The sequence below is a fragment of the Ylistrum balloti genome, unplaced genomic scaffold (assembly GCF_031769215.1).
Source record: "Ylistrum balloti isolate Yb309-2 unplaced genomic scaffold, AGI_CSIRO_Ybal_v1 Utg370186, whole genome shotgun sequence".
NCBI classification, from domain to species: Eukaryota; Metazoa; Mollusca; class Bivalvia; order Pectinida; family Pectinidae; genus Ylistrum; species Ylistrum balloti.
In genome coordinates, this window is record NW_026782169.1 from 866,807 (window position 1) to 890,718 (window position 23,912).

At 33.9% G+C, this 23,912-nt stretch overlaps 1 protein-coding gene across 1 annotated transcript; it reads left to right on the top strand.

The window, feature by feature from the left end:
- LOC132551219 (chloride channel protein 2-like) lies at nt 1-23,622 on the top strand. The gene is made up of 22 exons (XM_060215333.1): nt 1-67; nt 592-720; nt 1,029-1,162; nt 1,541-1,615; nt 1,980-2,058; nt 3,091-3,216; nt 3,720-3,804; nt 4,686-4,787; nt 5,240-5,324; nt 5,741-5,893; nt 6,199-6,379; nt 9,625-9,722; nt 9,910-10,025; nt 11,570-11,703; nt 12,595-12,908; nt 13,478-13,619; nt 14,650-14,729; nt 14,938-14,976; nt 20,360-20,401; nt 21,162-21,266; nt 23,057-23,143; nt 23,416-23,622. Exons 1-22 carry the CDS (start codon nt 16-18, stop codon nt 23,620-23,622), a joined length of 2,565 nt encoding a protein of 854 aa, XP_060071316.1. The 5' UTR covers nt 1-15.
- Nucleotides 23,623-23,912: the final 290 nt, after the last annotated feature.

The following is a 23,912-nucleotide window of genomic DNA, read 5'->3' on the forward strand; positions in this document are numbered from 1 at the left end:
CTGCTGGGGGTCCTTATGGCCTTGCTCAGCTTCACCATGGATTACATAATCGAAAAATGCCAGGAAGGTACTGGTCAAGTGGTCACTAGCAGTCTTAAGGAATGAGAAATTTTAGGAATGTTACAATTTATTGTCAGCTTAACAAGATGAAGGCCAGAATAACTGCTTTAGTTTGGTTTATAAAATACATTTATTTGTAAGATATGAAATTTAATTTTACTACAACAAAACATACTGTGTCATTGATAATATTTGTGAGGGATTTAATTTTGTGTATTCACTGTCATTGAAGTTGGAATCTTTTTCCAAAATGATTGTGCCCTTTGTAACAGTATTTAGATATAAAACCATAGCATAGATTTGATTTATTTTTCTCAACAACCAGCTCTGAGGATCATGAAACAATCTTAAAGTTGTTTTTTTTTTTTTTTTTTTTTTGCTTAAACTGTCACATATGACCTCTATATTCATTGTCAATGATTGACTAAGTAAAAATTTAAAGACAGTTTTTTTACTTAAGATAATTTTATCAGGACCTATATCCCTAACTTCCAGCCTGATTATAAACATATGAACTGTTTATTTTTCCAGCCAAATTGTGGTTGTACGAGGAGGTAGCCTTTTCAGTGGGTCTACAATACCTAGCCTGGACCTTTTATTCCATAATATTTATCCTATTTGCGACAGGCTTCACACATCTCGTGGCGCCACAGGCTGTAGGTAAGTACGTCAGTATTATCATTTGTGATAATCTTTGATTGTTGCAAAATAGATTTTTAGTAAGTTATCCAGATGGCATTATCAAAAGTCAAATTTGATATATTTGCTATAACATTGTACAACCTATTTATGTTTATGTACTCAAACTCTCTAATGATTGAGTTTAACTTAGAATTACAGATAAAATTCTATACTTTTATTTAATTGGAACTTGCAAGTTTGTAAAAAAGGTTGTTTAAATTTAGTTTATATTTACTGTTTAAGAACCATTCAGCTTATAGCAAAACTAACAATCATTTCTTTTATAGGTTCTGGTATTCCAGAGATGAAAACAATACTTAGAGGTGTGGTATTGAAGGAATTCTTAACATTTAAAACATTGATGTCCAAAGTGGTTGGCCTCTGTTCATCCCTAGGCAGCACGCTTCCAATAGGGAAAGAGGTAACAGGATAGAAAATCTGGTTTATTGTTCGATCTCTTCTGACATAGTGATTAAAGCTCACAAGGTGTTTGTATTTTCAGGTACTTTTACTATTTTAGTCGTCAATAATAATAAACTTTATTTTTTTACAACAATTGTGAAACAAGTTATGTCAACTTATATTAATCACACTTGTTGACCAATACACCATATCATTACATGACCTTGAGATTCCTTTGATGATCAAACTAGTCTAGTTTAATCCACAAGTTGTCACACATGGAACTTTCAATTTTGCCATGAAATGTTCCAGGGGTGCAGAAATTGAAAGTGGAGTATCGTGGATGTCCTAAAGGCTAAATACTTGGTACATATGTATTCTATTCTGTTTATTACAGGGACCCTTTGTACATATAGCTAGTATTGTAGCCACATTATTAGGGAAGCTCACATCGTTCCGAGGAATATACGAGGTATGTATAACAAACTCTTCATCATTACTTTGTTTAATTTGATTGAATTCGGAAGCATTTTATGTTGGTCTTTACGTACAAAATTATTTCCAGCTTTTCCAATGATATGAACTGAATTTTGAAATAGAAAATTTATAAGGTTGTTAAATTTATTTCCGAAATTTATTATTCAGAAATATATAACATTTTGTTATAGAGAAATAATTTGTTCTACATGGACTGAATCTTTTACATGAAAATCTGACAATACAAATGATTAATCAAAATGACGCTCCCACTGGTGTCAAACGGTTATGTGGGTTTAACCAAGATAATAAGTGTGTGGAGTATTTTGGATTCATATCAGTTTGTTCATTAATTTCAGAATGAGTCTCGGCGCTCAGAAATGCTGGCTGCAGCTTGTGCAGTTGGAGTGGCTGGGACATTTGCTGCACCTATTGGTGGTAAGAACTCAATCTGTTTGTAAATATTGTACCATTGGGGTTTTAGAAATCCTAGGAAACTTTCAGTAGCTATTTAGTATGATGTAACAAGTGAGGTTGTGTTCATGGTTGTCTGATCTATTCAAACCACTTTCATACTTCAAAGTATTTTCTCCGTTACCTGTGAATGGGAGTACAAAACCCCTAAATTGATAAAATTTAAGACTCTTTGTGTCTGTGATATTTGTTCATTACATAAGTAGTGGACATTATTGTTATGTATATAAAACAATGTTTTATACTTTTGTTTGTCACAATAATAGCACTACAGTGCTAATGTTTTACTGTTTACCATATGCTACATTGAATAAAGTTTCCTGACTCTAGACTGGCTTTCAAGCATTAATACACTATAAGGAGTACGCCATGTGCCCGGTGTCAAAATATAACGAGGAACACTGTAAAGACCTTACATGCAATTTTACTTCATTTGTTCATATCTAGGGACAAATAACCTGTCACTTACATTCATATTTGCATCACCAGATGGAAAAATTTCATCCATGTTCCACTAGCACTTACAAATAGGATAACAAGTTGCTCACTTCTTTCAGTCCTTCTCCACCAAATGGGGGCTACAGGTTTGTCCTGGTCTGTCAGACCAGCACTACCAAAGGGGGCTACAGGTTTGTCCTGGTCTATCAGTCCCCCACCCCACCAGCACTACCAAATGGGGCTACAGGTGCGTTCTTGTCTGTCAATCCCCAGCCAGTCAGAGGGACTGCAAGTTTGTCCTCCTCTGTTAGTCAACCACTGGTATTGCAAGATAGGCCTACATGTTTGCTCTGATCTGTCTGACCCATACCAGTACAACCACAGTTGACTACACTAACTCAATCAATTAGTCATGTATCACACTGTCAGCTGCCAATATTTATATGTAAACTTGTTTTGGGAAGGATGAGTGTTGATGATACATTGTATCAGTTTTATTTTACTTCTGTTTGCTCCAGGTAATAGAAGGTTTAATTTTTCAATTCAATTTCCTTTCAGGTGTTCTGTTCAGTATAGAAGTAACAGCGACCTACTTTGCAGTGAGAAACTACTGGCGAGGCTTCTTCGCTGCTGTATGTGGGGCCTTAGTATTTAGACTGTTAGCATTATGGTTCAAAAATGAAGGTAGGATATTATGTGTGTTCTGAGACACAAGATAAAGTAAATCCTACATATTACTTACATATTGTATCTTTCTGCTTATAAATCAAAGTGATGGAAACAACTACCCATATATACTAGTAATAGGCTGAAATATTCATTAAATGAGAGTTTTGTATTTTTAGTATCAAATTAGGATAAAGTGAAATAATCAGTCAAACCTGTTTAAAGAGTACCAGAGAAAAGTGGCCTATATACACAGGTGGCCTTTATATAGAGTTTTTTTTTATAATTGCATACCACAAAGAATTAAAAAAAAAGGCCTTTGTAGACAGGTAACCTTTGTATAAAAGTGGCCTTTAAGGCAGGTTCGACTGTATTTATGGATATTTACGTAAAACCATATCAAAATACAATGTTTATGATTATAGAAATATAAAATTGCATTAAGTTGTGTTTATACTCCACGTGGTAAATGAAAATGATATATTCTTTAATACCGATTTCCTGACTATATTGTGTTACAGAAACCATAACAGCATTATTCAGGACGTCTTTAAGGACAGATTTCCCGTTTGATGCCTTAGAATTATTAGCATATTCATTTATTGGGTAAGTATTTACTATATACTTACATTTATGTACATCCAGTCCTTACTGTAATGCAAGGGGTTGGGATAGCTCTATCAGGTATATAGCTTTGGCCTATATCACCTTAGGTGAAGATTTGAGGTGGATGGTTAAACACTCCCTACCCATGATTGATGTTATCTCTCAGGAAGCTGAGAAAGCGACCTGTCTGTGCTGATGTATTTGTGTCCTTGGGCAAGTCACTTTACCCTAGTAGCACTCAAGGCATGTGATGAGCCTTTTGTATGGTGTTCGATGAGGTAGCTGGCAGTTACTAGAGAAAGATAAAATTTTATAAAGAAAATTGTGTTCAGTTTTATGTCTTTCAAGTGCTGACAATGGTACGTGATGGATGGTCTGTATGTTGTTAAGTGAGGTAGCTACACCTGCTACAGAAAGAAAGAAATTTGTTAAGGAAAACCATGCATAGTCTTACATCTTCCATGAGAATTACTTCATTTTTGCTTGAATCTTTGATAAAATCTGAAAAATTCTTAACAATTAAAATATCATCTTCAGTATTTGATGACCTTAACTTTAAAAATAATGTTACATTATGATAACTGCAGCTTCATAAAAAATGTTTTCATTTTAATATTATTTTCTTAACAGAATCATAGTTAATTTATAGTCCATACACTTAGTATATAGAAGAATAATTACTATTATTGAAGTTCTGTAACAAAAATTTCTGTTACCCTAAGAAGAAATTGCTCCATACTAGTGAAAGGAAATTGCACAAAGTTGTTTTATTGTATTTTAATATGAAATGATTTGTTCATTTGTTTCAGAGTCGTGTGTGGAAATTAGGAAAAGTTGTTTAATCGTATTGTAATATAAAGATTATTGTCCATTTGTTTCAGAGTCGTGTGTGGCTTCGGTGGGGCCTTGTTTATATTACTTCATAGAAAAATAATTTTATTTACAAGAAAACAGAAAAGAATGACAATGTTTTTACAGAAAAAGTAAGTATTTTTCCTTCGGTGGTATTACTATGTCATGCTTTATAAAATTTCATGTTTTCAATAAATCTGATCATTTATGATTGAGGATGAAACAGATTTACCCGAAATTCCTTAAACAAAAAATGAAATCAATGTAATAGAAGTAATATAATAACATAAGTTACTTGGTAGTCATAAAACTTCAAACGAGAAACACTAATTCAGGTAGTATAACTGGTTCTATCATAAGGGAATCGTCCTTTTAAAAAGTTAAAAAAAAGCTGAAAGAAATTAATTTCAGTATTTATGTGTATGAGGTATTTTTTTTTTTTTGTACCATATTTTTAGAAAAAAATCTATTCAAAGCAAGCAAGAGACATCAGAGATGTTAGTAAATTAAAAACTAATGTATATTTGATGACGGGTGACTCGCGACTGTCGTCACTGATGTTTTGGATCTGGTTTGTTTACAGTCGTTTTATATACCCGGGACTTGTCGCCCTGGTGATTTCCTCCCTCACATTCCCTCCAGGCCTTGGCCAGTTTTTTGCAGGAAGTGTAAGTAAACTTGGATTAAGTATTTGACATTGTTTAACAAAAAATTCCTGTTCATGTTTTACTGGTTACCACCTCTGGTGCAAATGAAATTTAATATTTACTGTTACTGTTGTAATCGACTTTATAAGTTTATTTTTTCTCACTAAACACAGATAAAGATAGCTTCTCTTGTGTGTGTAGTAATATATTACAAGTGAAGGACTTTGTGTAAATTTGTTGTCATTAGCAATGTAAATTCGTTCTCATTAGCCATACCTTAAATGAACATAACAATGTTATCTCCCCTTATTTTATTATGCTATAATTGTATTTTTTCATCATACAGTTAAGCACTGTTAAAAGAGTAATTGCCTGAAGATCATGTACACTTTCTTTCAAAGTATTGTACTGAATTATATCTGGGTGATATTTTGTAGTTGACAAGTCGACAAGCCATCAATGAGTTATTTAGTAACATAACATGGACGTCGGGTCAGGCAGACAACCTAGCAGAGGAGGAGATTATCAGCCATTGGAAGCATCCTGACACAAACATATATGTTAACCTTGTTATCTTCATTATTATGAATGTGAGTTGTTAGAAACGGCATGTGTCTTATGTTATGAATGCACAGAGCTCTCTTACTTAAACTTCAATCTAGAATTTTGTGGCTAAAGATGTTATTTCAGAAATTTTTCTATGACCTTATGGCAAACATAATCATGAAAAAACTCCCAGTTTCATCGTAAATTTTGAATATGATTTACATGTATTTACAAATTAACTGCAGTATGCAGGTTTTTATAATATTTTCCACTCAAAAATTTTCTACTACTTTTTACATGTAGAATCGGATCAAAAAAAATTAAAAAAACTTTTTTCTTTCGTTTGTAGTTTTGGTTTGGGGCCATTTGTAACACGCTACCTATCCCTGCGGGGGTGTTTGTTCCTGTCTTCACGGTGGGAGCTGCCTTCGGACGTCTTGTCGGAGAAGGCATGGCAGCGTGGTTTCCAGATGGTATTCCGTCAGGAAATGTGATCCGTAAAATTGTTCCTGGAGGGTATTCTGTCGTGGGTAAGTGTGATGTTGTCATTTACAGGTTATGCACAAGTTTCTTGGGAGGATGCTAATTGTGAGAATTTCTATAGCAAGTTTGCTATTTTGATCATTTATTGAGCTGTAATCAGGGTGATCTTTATTCAGAAGTGTGAGAGTTAAGAGTTATATATTCTTTTGTGAAGGTAGTAGTATGAAAAACATTTTTAAAATTGAACTATAATTTATATTGACTCAGAAAATCAAAACTGGGACGTATTAGTTTATACAAGTATACTCTTGTATATAGGTTTTGTTGTCTTTGACCAGAAACTACTGAAAACTTATCTCTTTAGAAATTCTTTAGATAAAATTGTGCTGATATTTTGTACAGGTGTTGCTCTTCAATAATTATATACTCATGTGAGTGTTACAGATTGCCATGTGTTTCTTCCAATAAAAAATATTAACCTCCAAACAGTGAATCAGTTATCCCACATTGTTGTTTAGGGAGTTATTGCCCTTGATTGTTTTAGCCTGAAAAAACCAGAGTTCCTCCCAACCAGTTCTTATCACAACAAGAACATTATGTATGATAAAACCATGACAACACTACCACCTCCATCTTATGAATTATTCATATGGAGCTGGCCATTTGTTCGATGAAGGTGACAATGTAGTCTTGGAAATATCACACATAGCTTCTTCCCGGTATAAGATTCTGATAGAAGAATCTTATATACTACTTACCAACCTGATGAAGATGCTTCACATTTTCCCAACTTCTACTTTAAGCTTCAGATAAAACCTCAATAAAGAGTTTACAGAGGGCTTGCTTGTTATATGAACCTATGCATGCTTAATTCGTGTCATGCTCTGGTCCCATTTTAAGAGTTAATGCCCTTGATATCATTCTCATTGGCAGCTTGATTAAGTGTTGGCCTATGAAACCTCGGATAAGAACTGAGGTGCATAGTTCAACACTTTCTACTCGTGACAGTTTGTGTTTCTCAGGAAGCTGAAAAGCGGACTGGTCAGTGCTCATAGGTTTGTTGCATACTTTACCCTCATTGGTCTGAGTGGCATGCAAGAGACCTCCCATATGTTGTTCACTGAGGTAGCCACCAGCTACTGAAAGGAAAATTTGCCTCTAAATGACCTTTGCTGTTCACAGAGGAGATAAACCTATCGAAGAAATAAACAGATCATTCACTTATATATGATCAATCGGTATAACTTTACACAAATCTGATTTGTCTGATGGACTTACATAAGTGTGTTCTGGGGTTTATCAAACTTTACACAAATCTGATTTGTCTGATGGGCTTACGTAAGAGTGTTCTAGGGTTTGGGTTTGATTGTTATAAGAGTTATGCTCCCTTGTTTACTGAGTCTAGAAAATATTTATCGAATCTACATCGTTTGAAATTACACAGTGAACTTTAGGTTCACAGACATGTTGTCTGTAAAATAAATCTTCTTTGTTTTACATTACTGACCAGTATAAAATACAAAGACACAGCAATTTTGCATTTAATTCACATTGATAAAAATTCTTGTCTATATTCATTGGTATAGTACCCTCTCCCAAAATAGTAGTTTAGTGTGTGTTAGAATGAGGTGTATGTTAAAGTATATAGTATACTCAAGTGCTAAATATAATTTACTAAATTTTTCCTATTGGGCACCCACTCACTGACACGCTGATCTGTTGGACACATCGTCACACATACCCATCTGTTGGTCACACTCTAACACCTGTTGGACTAATACACATGCATACCTTATGGACACAAATATTTAAACATATAATGGACACTTGTATGCCTGTTATATAAATACACATGCAAATCTGATGGGCGTACACTTACATTCTGCTGGTTATGTACTTGACCCCTGATGGACATATTTGCTCATCTGTTGGACATACCTGTTTTACACACACTTGTACACCTGTTGGACACACCTGTTTTACACACACTTGTACACCTGTTGGACACACCTGTTTTACACACACTCGTACACCTGTTGGACACACCTGTTTTACACACACTTGTACACCTGTTGGACACACCTGTTTTACACACACTTGTACACCTGTTTTACACACACTTGTACACCTGTTGGACACACCTATTTTACACACACTTGTACACCTGGTGGACACACCTGTTTTACACACACTTGAACACCTGTTGGACACACAAATAGGGAGAGGCTTAGTGGAATGGTTACCTGCTAAAATTATACACAAAACAGTCAAGCATAGAATTGTTCCAGGTGGATACGCCATCGTTGGTATGTTACAAAAACAATCTTGTTAGTCCTAAATTTTCATTATATTCAGGTGAACTTTTGTATAATAGTCTTAGTGTATATCGTTTCCTGTATCGTCACATTTCAAATATGGTCTCATGTAAATATGCAAATATATGGGAAAAAAAATTTGAATGACTCTGTAAGGTAACTGCCATTGTCCATTCAGATACAAGGAAACAAGACTTTGTTGTTACCATTGTGATGTCTCAATTGAAATATACATTCATTCTTACATGTAATTTCAAAATAAATTGACATCTTACCCACCAAATTGAATGTAAAATTCTAATTTTGTTCAGTACCATTTTAAAGAGTTATGGTCCCTGATATTATTCTCTTCCTACAACTTTTGAAAAAAAATAAAAGCAAAAAAAAAAAAAAAAATAAATAAAATAAAAAAAACAAACCCAAAACAGTAAATACTGACTTGTCAACAGAATCATAATTCAAAGTTGAATTCGATGAAACCATGGCAAATTATGAACAAAAGAAAGATTTACATAAACATCCCAAAAGTGATTGTACTTCTATCGTTGAAAATATGTAAGTTTATGAAAATAAAACTGAGGGAAAAAGTGATTTTTCTGGAGAAGTAAAGGTTTATAAATTAATACACCAGTCAAAGTCTTCAGATAAGTCAATAAATTACAAAATATTTGAAATCTTACTTTGGCCCGATAGACAGTGTGATGATCTTTTAAGTATCAATTTGAAAATAACAGTGCAACATATTTCTATAGGTATAATGAGGGGATGCCCCTTTCAAATGTAATATGGACTTTTTTTTAGATTATTTACAAATACCTATCTTGTATAAATGATAATTCATATTTATGTCTATAATGCTTATTGTTTGTGTGACAATATTTACACGTGAAGACATCTCCTGAGAATCTATACTTTTCATTGTTTTAAATTGTATTATGAAGTGTAACCTTTTGATATACTCTTCTGTGATGATACAGGTGCAGCCTCTTTATCGGGAAGTGTTACCAGGACAATATCAACATCTGTAATTGTGTTTGAGCTGACAGGTCAGATCAGTCACGTACTACCTGCAGTAGTAAGTATTTATCACACTCAATCGTTCACAAATTCGATTACACTTTTTTTTTTATAGTTTTAGCTTAAATAATCACCCCCCACCCCCCCACACTTTTACACTTTTAATTAGTATGAGAACTTTTTTCTTGTCATTGAAACAGTTTTTAACATGGTAAAGTTTTTCATCTGAACACTTTTTTTTACAGGTAGCTGTACTTATTGCTAATGCCATAGCCAATCAGCTGCAGCCTTCATTTTATGACAGTATCATCAAACTGAAGCGTCTGCCATACTTACCTGACATAGTGTCTTCCAAATCAAGGTATATAAATAGTGAAGTGTTGGTTTATCTGTCTCGGCAGCACTGTACATAGTTTATCTGTCTCGGCAGCACTGTACATAGTTTATCTGTCTTGGCAGCACTGTTATAGTTTATCTGTCTCATCAGTACTGTACATAGTTTATCTGTCTCAGCAGTACTGTACTTAGTTTATCTGTCTCAGCAGTACTGTACATAGTTTATCTGTCTGGACAGTACCGCACATAGTTTATCTGTCTCGACAGTTCTGTACGTAGTTTATCTGTCTCGGCAGCACTGTACATTGTTTATCTGTTTCAGCAGAACTGTACAGAGTTTATCTGTCTCGGCAGTACTGTACATAGTTTATCTGCCTCAGCAGTATTGTACATAATTTATCTGTCTTGGCAGTACTGTACATAATTTATCTGTCTCGGCAGTACTGTACATAGTCTATCTGTCTCATCAGTACTGTACATAGTTTATCTGTCTCAGCAGTATTGTACATAATTTATCTGTCTCGGCAGTACTGTACAGAGTTTATCTGTCTCGGCAGTACTGTACATAGTTTATCTGTCTCAGCAGTACTGTACATAGTTTATCTGTCTTGGCAGTACTGATAATTTATCTGTCTCGGTAGTACTGTACTTAGTTTATCTGTCTCGGCAGCACTGCCCATAGTTTATCTGTCTCAGCAGTACTGTACAGAGTTTATCTGTCTCGGCAGTACTGTACAAAGTTTATCTGTCTCGGCAGTACTGTACATAGTTTATCTGTCTCAGCAGCACTGTACATAGTTTATCTGTCTCTGCAGTACTGTACTTAGTTTATCTGTCTCTGCAGTACTGTACATAGTTTATCTGTCTCTGCAGTACTGTACATAATTTATCTGTCTCGGCAGTACTGTACAGTTGGTATTATTTGCAAGGGATTTATCTATGCTGTATTTACAGTCATTAAAGATAGTGCAAAATCAAATGCCCAGCACATTTTACAGTAAATGAAAATCTGAATTAAAAGTATTTATAAATCTATTCAGCTTATTATCAAGTCTAGACAGTATTCAAGAGCTCAAAAATAATATATTTCTTCCACATTTAATTTTGTTGAAGTGTTAAATAATTATGGCATGACAAACAAATCACTGTTCATTGGTCTTAAATGAAAGGTCAAGGTCACAGTAACTATAAATATATATTTGTTGATACTTCAAGTATGTATGTTAGGTATATCAGGTCTCTCAGACATTATCTAGTGTTTATGAGCCTTCCACTCTGGGTGGCTGGTTCGAGGCCTACAAATGGCTGTAATTGGGTACTGGTGGCAGATTGGTGGCTTTTCTCCAATAACTGTGGCTTTCCTCCACCAACTTAACCTGGCACGTCTATATATGACCCTGACTCTTAATAGGATGTAACCCAGTGTTGGCCAGACCACACACTTATAACAATACAAATGAAATCATTTGTGTCTGTGTGAATGAAATGTGTAATTAAGTGGATCTGAACGGCCCCTCTACATATAAGTACATGTTGTAATAATATTTTTATTTTATCGTGTCTTTTCAGCACTTGGAATGTGTATGTAGAAGACATAATGGTCACTGATGTCCAGTATGTGTCCTTTGTGTCCAGTTACGGTCATCTGAAAGACCTTATCACCAAGTCCATTCACAAAAGTTACCCACTAGTGGACTCTCCAGGTAAACAATCTTGATGGTCACTTTGATTTCATTGTAACAAGGTTTGGGAATATAAAATTTCTGTAAACAAACATTTGTTAACAGGAATAGGATTTTATTTCTTTTAGCTTTTTGACAAAATAAGTCAAAAATGTTCAGTTTACATTTGCTGTTTATTGTTTTCTCCACAAAAAATGGCTTAAAGTACATATTTATTAAAATTGATTATGCAAATCAAAAATAAAGGAGGAAGAAGATACTGGATTAAGTGTGCTAAAGAAAACATTGATAGGTCATTGGGACATTACTGGACCTCAAAATGAAGCAGTGGTAAGATTATAGATAATATCACTACTGTATAGTGGTGACCCATGCAGGAATGTATTGTAATTACTTATCAGAAATTAAGGTGGAGTAAGACGTCAAGGTGAGGATGTAAGTATACCTGGTGGTTCCATTGTTGTTCACCTTTTACTTATTTAGGAATGTGACATAACTCACTTAGATTAACCAAGATTGACATGGTATCAATGAAGCAGGAAATATTTATCCTTCTGGAACACCTGGTCTTATTGTTATTTTTTAGGAGTCTCTGTGGAAATATTTCATTGATGCACATTTTACCCCAGTTTCATCAAATTGTAGTTTGAATTTAGATTTGGTTGAAATTTTGTTTTGATATCTATCTAACATATATGTTTAGGTATCTAAGTTATGTAAATGGACATAGACACTCATTTAGATCTGAGATAGAGAATATCCTAATGGTATTCTGCTATTTTTAGCTGTTATAAGTGTTACTGGTTTGTATTTAGATTTCTGTAAAATTTCAATACAATATTTTGAATCGTAGGGTATCCTGATATTATAAGTTTAATCCTTTAAAAGTGCTGTTGTTTTGGTTTTTTTCAGATTCAATGATACTACTGGGGTCTATACAACGTTTTGAGCTAGAGCGGATCCTTTTGTTACACTTAAGTTACGACCAGAAAATCCTAATGAGCAACTCGGATGAGGACACGCCAGGAACACGAACCCCAAACTCAGAATTATCAACGGCCCAAAACTCTAGAGCCCCTTCACCCACAACTATTCCAGCTCTCACGGTCACTGAGTCCTCCCCAGCGCGATCATCGAGGTTCCAAGTTCTTAAGGTGGATGAAGTACAAGGCGGTGGAGGAGCAAACAGACTCCCAAACCCATTTAGAATGAGATTTTCAAAATCTGTAAGTGGTTTTTTTTTTTATCAAAAACATGATTGTGTGCAGGATTTTTTATCATTAAAAATTTTTCTTTAAATGGGACTGTGTTGGAGTAGTGGTAAAGGTGTGTGACCATCTTTATCATTAGCCTTCCACCTCTGGGTCGTTGGTTCAGAGCCTAATTGGGGTAGTCACCGGTTACTTGCCACAAGTTTTTCTCTGGGAACTTCGGCTTTTCTTTAGAACCTAAACCAGGCACATCCTTAAATGACCCTGGCACATCCTTAAATGGCCCTGGCTGTTTATAGGACCTAAAGCTACAATAAACCAATAGATCTGAAAACAAAGTAGAATTTTACTAATTGATGGACAATTTTTAAAGTAAAGATAAAAACAAGGATTTTGTTGAATCACTTTGAAAAATACATGGTATATTGGGAATCCATTGGAAAAAAATTGCTTGTTTAAAAGAATTACTGGTAAGGAAATTCATTTTAGCAATGTGTGACTTTAATTGCCTCACCATTTTGTATAAAATAATGTAATCCACCATTGTGATGTGTGACTTTGATAACATCTCTATTTTGTTGTAGTCCAACAGTCTGACAGAATTATCCGAGGAAGCTAAGGAGGAACAGACATATCATACTCTTCAACTTCCTCTCCGCTCCATCCTGAAAAACTCCAGCTCCACGTCCAGTATGGGCAAAGCTAGCAGCACCAGTGACCTCAAAAGTAAGGCCCCTTACTTTTGTATTCAAACATAAATTCTAAGTTTGTTTTTCCATCTCATACCTACTATATGTATGTATTAAATTGTTGAATATGGAATAAAATTATTTTTTAAACTAATGTAAGATATATATTTTAGTGATAATCATATTTTAGCCCATTTCACACTGACAATAATGTGCTTAAGTATCATTTCTGAATCTCTGTTTCAATTAATTTCTGATTTTGTTCAAGGACCAATTTTTTAATGAAATTTTGTTTACTTATGGAGAATTGTTTACTGCTTTGTCTCATGTTGTTTCCATGGAAACTATGGATATTATTGCACAAAATGGCCAAATATTGTCAAAGCAGCAATAATTATGTAGGCACTCATTCATCCTTGTGCTAATTCACCAAAACATGATGTTGCGCTAAAATTTGATTGTGTTAATAAATCCTTTATCTGCATCATTGTGCGATAATTTTGTGCACAAGATATCTCACGAACCCATGAAAATATTTACTTTATTTTTACACCATAGCATCTACAAACCAAATTCTACACCTGATCTGAATTTGATTTGTCAAAGTTAAAGGTCAAAGGTCACTGTTGACCACTTTTGAAACAACAGATTGTGTCAAGGTATCTGATAAACCTTTGAAAAGATTTAGTTAATATTTACACCATGGCATCAACCTACTAAGATCTACACCTGATCAGATGTTGACGGCCATTGGTCAAGTCAAAAGGTCACTGTTGACCACTTTTGAAACAAAAGATTGTGTCAAGGTATATGATAAACCCTTGAAAAGATTTAGTTGATATTTACACCATAACATCAACCTACTAAGATCTACACCTGATCAGATGTTGACGGCCATTGGTCAAGTCAAAAGGTCACTGTTGACCACTTTTGAAATGAAAAAGCTTATGTACAATATGTCTGATGAACTCCTCATTAGATAAAACCTCTCAGTAGATTTAAATCAGACAAAAAAGATAGGGCTATATCTATGTGAGCCCCTGCTTACTTTGTTTTTATTGTTTCAGCCTCTATAAATGCTTACTATGAACAGTTCCGGAACCAAAGAAAGGACAGCATTGTGGAGGACATGCCTTTTGTAATCAATGTAAGTCCTAGTATACTAGAGTTGTAATGTTGTAACAATGATGTCAGTTAGAAATAGTTCTTTGAGATATATCAGAATACATGACATATATTTCTTATTTTGTTTATGTTTTAGTCTGAATTTTGTTTCAATAACGGAAGAAAATAAAAAATACAATACTCCTGCCTGACCGTTTTTTTTCACTGTGATAATTGATTTAATTTTACAGAAGGGAAGTTTCCAGAACTTGGCAAAGAAAGTGCGACTGGTGAGTGTTTATATGTCAAATTTCTTCCATGTGCCCAAAATAAACTCTAAATTATTGATATATGATGTGACCATATCATAGACTGATATATTGAATCTTCCAGATAATTGAACAATTTTGTTGAAGATAAAAATATATGTCATCTCGTCCTGAAAGAACTTTAGAAATTTAAGTCTTGCTAGTTTTGCTCCCATAAAACATCATGGTTGCCCCCTCCCCCCACCCCTATGCCAGCCCCACCCCTATGCCAGCCCCACCCATCTCATCCCCACCCCTAATATATAAACCCTGTAACACTCCTGAAGTCCTTACTTTATCTAATTAACTTATAGAATTTCTTAATTACTTTTCCCTTAACATCCCAGTTTGTCCATTATCACAAATCCTGGGACATAATAATATATCAGTAGGCACTGTTATACATACCATCAACTTACATTTGTGTTTCAGGATCGTGAGAATAAAAATAAAAAGGTTGACACCACACCATTGTATATTACTGATACAAATTCATCGGTAAGACCAGGTCTTTGTCTTATTCGAAGTATATGTATCATAAGTAAAAATACTTTCTATATACAGTATACATACAAAAATTGTATCCAGTCTGATGTGTAACTATGAAGTATATTAATACCTATAAACATGATACTAGTATATCAACTAAAGAGTCATCTATAGTGTTATCAGCTGAATTGACATCTGTTTTGTAATTTTTTTTTCTTGAGGAGGGAGGGGAGTAGGGGATTTAAAAGATTACAATTTGAAGTCAGTTGTCTTCAGTGACAAATTCAGAAATTTATGTGGAAAAGAATTTGTATTTTAAATGGAATTTAAAAACAAATGGAAATGCAGCATATTTTAATACTTAATTCAAACATATCCATATTTAACTGTAGCATATATCCAGCTGTCCACTATATGTAAATTATCCCTGGCGATGCCAATTTCTTTGTTTCATTTTACATATATTATACATATATGTATTATCTTAGTAAATATTTTGTATTTCTATACTATTCCTGTACGTAAAACAGAAATTACTGCTAGTATTATGCGGTTTCAGTCTAAGGGATTTTAACCATTAGACTAATAGGTTGTTATAGATAAGTTTTAGGCGAGTTGAAATATTTATCGTCCAAAACTGAAATCAGTCATAGTAATCCATTACGCTGCCTAATTTACTTCACAATTCAATATCTTTAATTCTGGTTGACTCATGGTGGGAGGGATTATATTTTAAATGACAAAAAATAGCAGCCATGACATTACTGTGATGTTGTATCTTATACAGTACACACAGGCAGGTTGTGTACCCCATGGTTTTGTAAGTAACCCGTCTGAGATGTTGATATTTTGTCGTGGAAAGTTCTGCATTTGTATGTTTGATCTTGGACTGGATGTAAAATGTTACTTTGTTAATGGAGTTTTAAGCATGTTTTAGTACAAGTTCAATTTATGTTGTGGAATTTTTACTTCGGTAGACAATTTGATTGTTATGTCGTACTGTCAAATGCTTAAAGTCAGTAATGTATTTCTTAAATCAGAATTCTAGCTGGACTTTCTTTAATGCAAATCATATTGAAATCAGATTCTTAAAATGTTTGTTAATAGATTTTATAAAATATCCATTGAAAGAATGAATATAAAAGACTGTTTTTGTGGCAATCATACTTTATTCTTAAGTTGTATCAAGCATTGACCGTTCAATATGAAACAAATCTTCGAATTGAATGCTTTGAAAAACTGGAAATATGAATATTTTTATTCAGTATAACAGTATAATATTATTTGAGGATGTAGTCTTTTTGAAAACAGAGCTATATATAGTTTTATTTTTTAGGTCATCTGACCAAAGGGTCTGATGACCTATTGCGTCCGTCGTCCGTCGTAAACATTTTCAACTTCTCAAGTTCTACATGTCTCATTGAGCTGAAACTTACCTGAAATGATCGTGATATGATCCTGACCAAAGTTTGTAAATTTCAGGTTGGTCCGAAATCCAACATGGCCGCCATCTTGAAAATACATTTTCGACTTTTTCTCAAGTTCAAAATTTGAAATATTGTATTTTATGTCAGATGACCGTTAAGGCCCATAGGCCTCTTGTTATAAAATAAATGAGTCATTTGTAGTTACTGGCTAATGTGTTTTAGCAGAGTCCAGATTCTGACAGGGAGTTTCAGGTCTCCTTGTTTTTGTGGTATATGTCACTCTATAGACTGAATAATTAGTGATATTCTAGGCAAATATGATTTCATTTTAATTATTGTTATTGAGAACAACACAAAATCTGATAAATAACAGTTCTACAAGTGCTGCGAAGGTACCGCAATATTGTCGGGACAGTATAGTTCTCTCAAATATATGCCAACTGGACAATTAAAAAATCATAGTGACCTATCACTGCAAATTACCAAGCTACCTGGGACAAGGGTGAAAAATTAACACTGTGAAGTAGGACTTTTATACACAATCTATCTTGAAGTCTTACTGATTTGAAACACAACATTCATGTTCAAATATTTTATTTTTTGACCAGTTTATGACATTTTTTATGCTTTGAAAAATCTTGAATATTCATTGGAGAAATTAATTTGAATTTGATTTTTATCACAGAAACGTGTAAGTAAACTTCTCTGTTTTCTGGGCTTGTAGATGAGCTGATGATTGGTTTTAATTGCTGAAATTATATATATCTATTTAGAATATGGGCTTAACAGGAGTCGGTCTAAGTCTTTGAAAATTGCCTGTATAACTATATAGTGAATTTCTAAATCTTAAAACAGTGACAGAAGTGATGCTAAGGACAGGGGCTGTACAGGAGGGTCAAACTTCAGAAACTGAACCATATATTTTGAGAATATTTGATTTTAATAAGGTTATTAATTTTATGTTTATTTAAATTTCTTCTCAATTAATAAAGATTGATCCAACACTCCTTAGGTGGAACTTCGTGGTAACGTCCTCAGATAAATCTGTATAGGATTCAAAAGAGTTCCTTAAAAAAGGACAAATAAAACAAAAAGGAAACTCCATATTACAGGGATGTTTCGTGGAATATGACTTTTTGCTTTATATAATTTCTACTGAGATATTTGAAAGCATGACAGTATATATATATGTATATAACCTGCCTGCTTTGAATGGCTTCTTCCCCATCTGTCTGTATTCTCTCAGTGTTGTTCCACCATATCTTTTTAGTTGACCTTTGAACTCACTTGGATGCTGTTGATTTCTCCCCATTTTTCCAGTTCAGTTTTTTTTTGTGTTTGTTTACTAAATCCTTGTTTCTTATAATCCTTCTGTATATTATTTACAGTCTATAGAGATGTACTGTTAAAATTTTCTATTGTGTTATTTTGTGATGATTAAAACAAAAAGATTTTTTCTGAATGTAATTATAGTTGATATAATTGCAAATGACCTTCTGGCAAATCCCATTAAAACCCACTCCGGGGCTTTATGGAATATTTACTGGAGGGTTGCCATTAGTTTTATCTTGTCAAAGAAATATGATTTTTGCAATATCAATTAAAAATATATGCCCTGTTTTAGTTACCTTGGTGACGCATTTGCTGTATTCTATATTAGGTAATTTGTAGCTTAGCAATGCTTGCAGTAGTAGAGGTTTCTGGAATTTGGTTAATTTCTTGTTTTGCACTGTTAGACTTTGTAACATTGAATGAATACAGATATGTGTTGCTGTGGAGATTGTTTCGATATTGTACAACTTCATATCACATCAATTGAATGTTACAGAGAATATTACCACAAGGGTATGTGAAGTTTTAAGTAGGTGACAAAATGTGGAAAATTTTAGTAGTGTTTTGTACATTAATTAGTGGAAAGTTTGCAGTTACTGATGTTTTAGATATTATGGCTTGCTTTACATTTTCTTGCATACTGTAAAATTGTTAGTTTTTGTGGGGGATTTATTTTTAATTTAATCAGTGGCTACTCTATACCCACTAATTTATATGTTCACAAAGCGATATACAGATCAAAGTTGAAGTAGAATATAGTACAAGTAGATTTTGTGAGTCAGATTTGTCCACTAAATTCAGTACTAGTGAAAATGTATAATTTTGAAAACCACACAATTTGAGCCCCATGAAAATGTGGGATGTTACAGTATAAGTGAGTCACAAATCATACTTTGCTATTGTGGCAGTCACTTTGGGCAAGACATTTGATATTAATTGATAAGGATGGCATGTGGTGGTCCTCCTACATGTTGTTCAGTGAGGTAGCCACCGTCTGCTACAAGGATACCCTTCCTCAAAATGACTGTGGCTGTAGACTTTACAATAAACTCCACAAGCAAACAAACCTATAATTATCCAACTAGTATATGACCTCTTGTTGTACAAGACCACTATGTTAAAGGTAGGTCACAGTGACCTACATTTTCTGCTTCTTTTACTTTCTATTCAGAACTCTGATGTTTAAAAGTAATTTTCTAGTTGGAAAACTACAGATTATGCCTTACTTGGCTTGACTGGCAGTATTTGCAGATCTTTCACTGAGCAATGTTTTGTTATTTTAAATACATTGATATTGAATCTTTTTCTACCGTGGTAGTCAATGCGTAAACTTTACTGCTTAGTTTATAAGAATAAAGAATATAAATATTTATTTTATCTCGAAATAAATCTACGCATCTCATTGAGTAGGCATGATGTCCAGTTTGTTGGAATCAATTCTTGTTATGTATATATGTAGTCAACGTAAGTTATAGGACTTTCAGTACTTTGACTGTGTATATATATGTACAATGACAACGTTTTAGGACTTTCAGGACTTTGACTGTGTATATATATGTACAATGACAATGTTTCAGGACTTTCAGTACTTTGACTGTGTATATATATGTACAATGACAATGTTTCAGAACTTTGACTATGTATATATATGTACAATGACAATGTTTCAGGACTTTCAGTACTTTGACTGTGTATATATATGTACAATGACAATGTTTCAGGACTTTCAGTACTTTGACTGTGTATATATATGTACAATGACAATGTTTCAGAACTTTGACTATGTATATATATGTACAATGACAATGTTTCAGGACTTTCAGTACTTTGACTGTGTATATATATGTACAATGACAATGTTTCAGGACTTTCAGTACTTTGACTGTGTATATATATGTACAATGACAATGTTTCAGGACTTTCAGTACTTTGACTGTGTATATATATGTACAATGACAATGTTTCAGGACTTTCAGTACTTTGACTGTGTATATATATGTACAATGACAATGTTTCAGGACTTTCAGTACTTTGATTAGGTTTATATATGCACTGTGACACTGTTTCAGTTGTTATTGTAAGCTATTTCTTACTTTACTTTGATTTTTTCCCCTCAGCCACCGGAACCAGTTAAAGTGAAAAACTTACCAGCAGACAAGGTGAGTATACCGAAGTGTCAGAATTCAGTTGATTGGACTGATGTTGTATTGATATAAACTCTGATATTGTTTCATACTCCAGGGACAGTGATACCTTAACTCCTTAAAGTATTGACCAACAGAACCTCAGATGAAAATCAGAGATATGTAGTTCAATGCTCCCTCACTGGGATAGTTTGTGTTTCAAAGACTTTGAGAAACAGACTGGTCTGTGCTGTCATGGTTGTACTCATTGTTCAGGATAGCTTGGTAGGGACCTCCTGCATGTTGTTCTGTGAGGTAGCTTTCAGCTACTACAAGAAGACCCTACCTTGCAAGAATTACACGTAATATAATATCTTAGCTGTCATGAAAAGTCGCAAAACCTTTTGGTCTCACTTTCTTACTCATGACAGTGACATCAACCTTTCACTTTGAATCTTTGCAAATCTGTTGCTCAAAACAAGTTAGTCCTATGTTAAACAATTCTGTTATATAGGTTGATCTCATAGCATATACTACAAGACATCCATGATTTACAAAATATCTTACAGATTTCACAGTCCATTAACTCAGAAGTAAGTGGAAATTCAAGGATACAATACAAAGAATAAGAAGCTGGACTTTACAAAGTTTGGCATTCTTGCTCAGTACAAGTCCTATTCCAATCAAATCTAAACTGTTTTTAGGATATTACAAAGTGATGTCCTGTATAAGATATATAATTGATCTATAAACCAGTTTCCATCAGTGTTATACCCTTATGTTATGTTTGGTACAGCAACAACTGTGGGAGGAGCAACAGCTGTCAGACATCATTGATTGGGAGGGCTGTCAGATTGACCCCGCCCCCTTTCAGCTGGTTGAACGTACATCATTGCACAAGGTAAGATAAGAAATACAAGGCGTGGTATTATACCTTTTTCCAGAATGTTTTTGGCAGTTACAGAAATAAAAAATTAAAAAAAAAAGCAAAGGGAGTTGGAAACACAATTAGCAATTTAACCTGGTTCTTGTACAGAGTTTTGTGGGGGTATGGGACACAACTAGGAGTTACAGCCCAGCTCAGAAAAATCATCAAGTATTGTTTTTTCTACCCTTTGTTTTCATGGCAACAGGAACAAAGGAATTTTGCCTACACACCAAATTAAATAAAAGTGAGTGGTATTTGTAACACCTTAGCTCCTTGAGTGACTACCAATGAAATAGAAATAAATACTTCAAAAGGTCCATTGGGCCTGAACTGCAACCCATTTAGTGTCATAATCATAGGAGTATGACAGGGTTCAGTTTTTCATCTGTTAAAGTATCAAAACCACAGCATACATTATCAAATGATATAATGTTTTATTAGCAAGAGTCAGTTTGACAATATGGCAGTAATCATGTATCAAAATATTGCAAAATTAAAAAAAAAAAAAGAACATTTGACGAAAATTTCAGGAAAATGGAGAACCGATAAAGGTGTCATATAAAATCCAAAAGATTAGAGTTTCAATTTTAGTCAGTTTTGTTGGGGTAAGACAGGGGTCAGTATTTCCTCAAAAAATCTAATAAACAATGGTGTGCATAGTCATAGGATGTCAGTTTTGAATAAATAGATTCTGCTGTGAGTTTTTGTTTCGAAAATAAATAAAAAATAATAAAAAAAAACTTGAAAAAAACATTTTTATTTCAGATAGGAAATGTTTTTTGAGAGCTCATTATCTTAAGTGTATACATTGAAAATTTCAGAAAAATTGAGAATGAGTGAAATTGCCATGTAGAGGCTCAAGCAAAGTTATATTTCAAAAAATTTCGATGAAGAAAAGTATAATTATCTAATAAACAGTATTCTGACGAGGCAAGTGTTTACCAAAAATTCAACTGAATTTTGATTTGCGAAGTTTTATCGTTTTATAGAATTCATTGAATTGTATATACAATGTATTAGAATAAGGTAACCTAACAACAACAATGAACAGAGCCTACATTTGTATATATAGCCTAGAGGTAGTTGTTGGAAAATGGTTAGGCCACCTTGCATAAAGGATATACCTGAACATCAATCATCTAATTCCTGTAGTATGTTAATGGTTCTTAAATCTTACAGTTCTACATTCAGTTGTGGGAGGTATAACAATATATAGCTATTAGTTAAGTGATATCAAGTAATTTTTGGATAATTATATCAAAATGAATGATAGTGCATCATTCCAAGTTGTCATACAAGGTTCAAAGTCAGTGTCAACAAAACCCAAAAATTGCCAAGGAGACTTGCTTTATAGTATAATAGTTGACTAGAATCTTTGCTTATAGTAATACCCCAGTATGTTGTCTATTTTACCAGATATTTGAAGCAATTTTTGAATCATGACTCAAAAAGGAGACCAAAGTTAAGTTGAAAGAACAAATGGACAGCCACTGTTTGATGATATACCTAATTTTTAGGTTAATGTAATACAGATATGTTTTCAGCCTATTATGACAGTCCTTTGTAATAAATGTTACTACCAATCCTAGCTTTCTGATTGGTTCAAATTTTCCAACAAGTTACCCACGACACCTAGCATCTTTTGATGCGTAAACATTTATTTAAGTTTTCCTGTGATATTAATTATCAGGTATAATAATTCCTTGTTATGTCATTATAATATTGTGTTGAGTCTCTTGATGAATGTCTTCTCTCTGTTACAGGTCCATTCTCTCTTCTCCCTTCTTGGTCTAAATCACGCCTATGTTACCAATGCTGGGAAGTTAGTGGGGGTGTGTGGACTTAAAGAGGTAGGTATTATTAAATCTTTAATAGAGTGAGTTAGAATACTGTATTGGTTTTATACTGCTGTAAGTCCTAGGGACCATTATACAAATTCTGACCTAACCTCAGGAGGTGGGCTTATTACAGGTCAGTGAAATATGATTTGTTTGTAATTCTTAATACTTGCTTATTACAGGCGTGGACTTATTGTCAGATAAATAAGTTAAGCGGTTTTTGTCCATGATTTGTAAACAAATGATTCAATCAATCAAGCCAATAATAATTTTGTTGTCCTTAGTTACGGAAAGCCATCCAAGGCCGTATTGATGCACAGGCAAATGGTAAGCCGAATGATGAAGAGGATGATAGTGAAGTAGAAGATATTGACCCTCAAGATCTCAAGGTTGTGCCGTCTGTGGATCAGGACTATACCTTAGTAAACACCACTAACCCACAGCTCTCCAGGGATACTGAACTTCACACATTTAATCTGTCGGAAGTATAGCCCAGCTAACACGTCTCACAAAAGTTTGTCTACAGCGCTACCTAGATAATCATCTGTCCGGGGATATAACAGTTTACATGCTTGGCCAAGGAGTGATATCTGGCTTAAATCTTACGTGAAATTCAATCCACGGTGAAGATATTGTAAATTTGAGATGATGCTTTCAGACGCCCAGTATGACAGGCATTGTTACAAGGGCAAACAAGTCTACAGAATATTACAGTAGTACTTTTAAAATGTAACAACTGTGTCAGTAACAAAGGAATGTATATTGTTTTACTCTGTACTCG

Excerpts from the sequence above, each read along its gene's own strand:
- LOC132551219 (XM_060215333.1), top strand. The coding sequence starts at position 16 with ATGGCCTTGCTCAGCTTCACCATGGATTACATAATCGAAAAATGCCAG. Across the intron at positions 1,616-1,979 it reads CGTTCCGAGGAATATACGAG|AATGAGTCTCGGCGCTCAGA; the intron begins GTATGTATAACA and ends CATTAATTTCAG. Across the intron at positions 5,894-6,198 it reads TTATCTTCATTATTATGAAT|TTTTGGTTTGGGGCCATTTG; the intron begins GTGAGTTGTTAG and ends TTTCGTTTGTAG.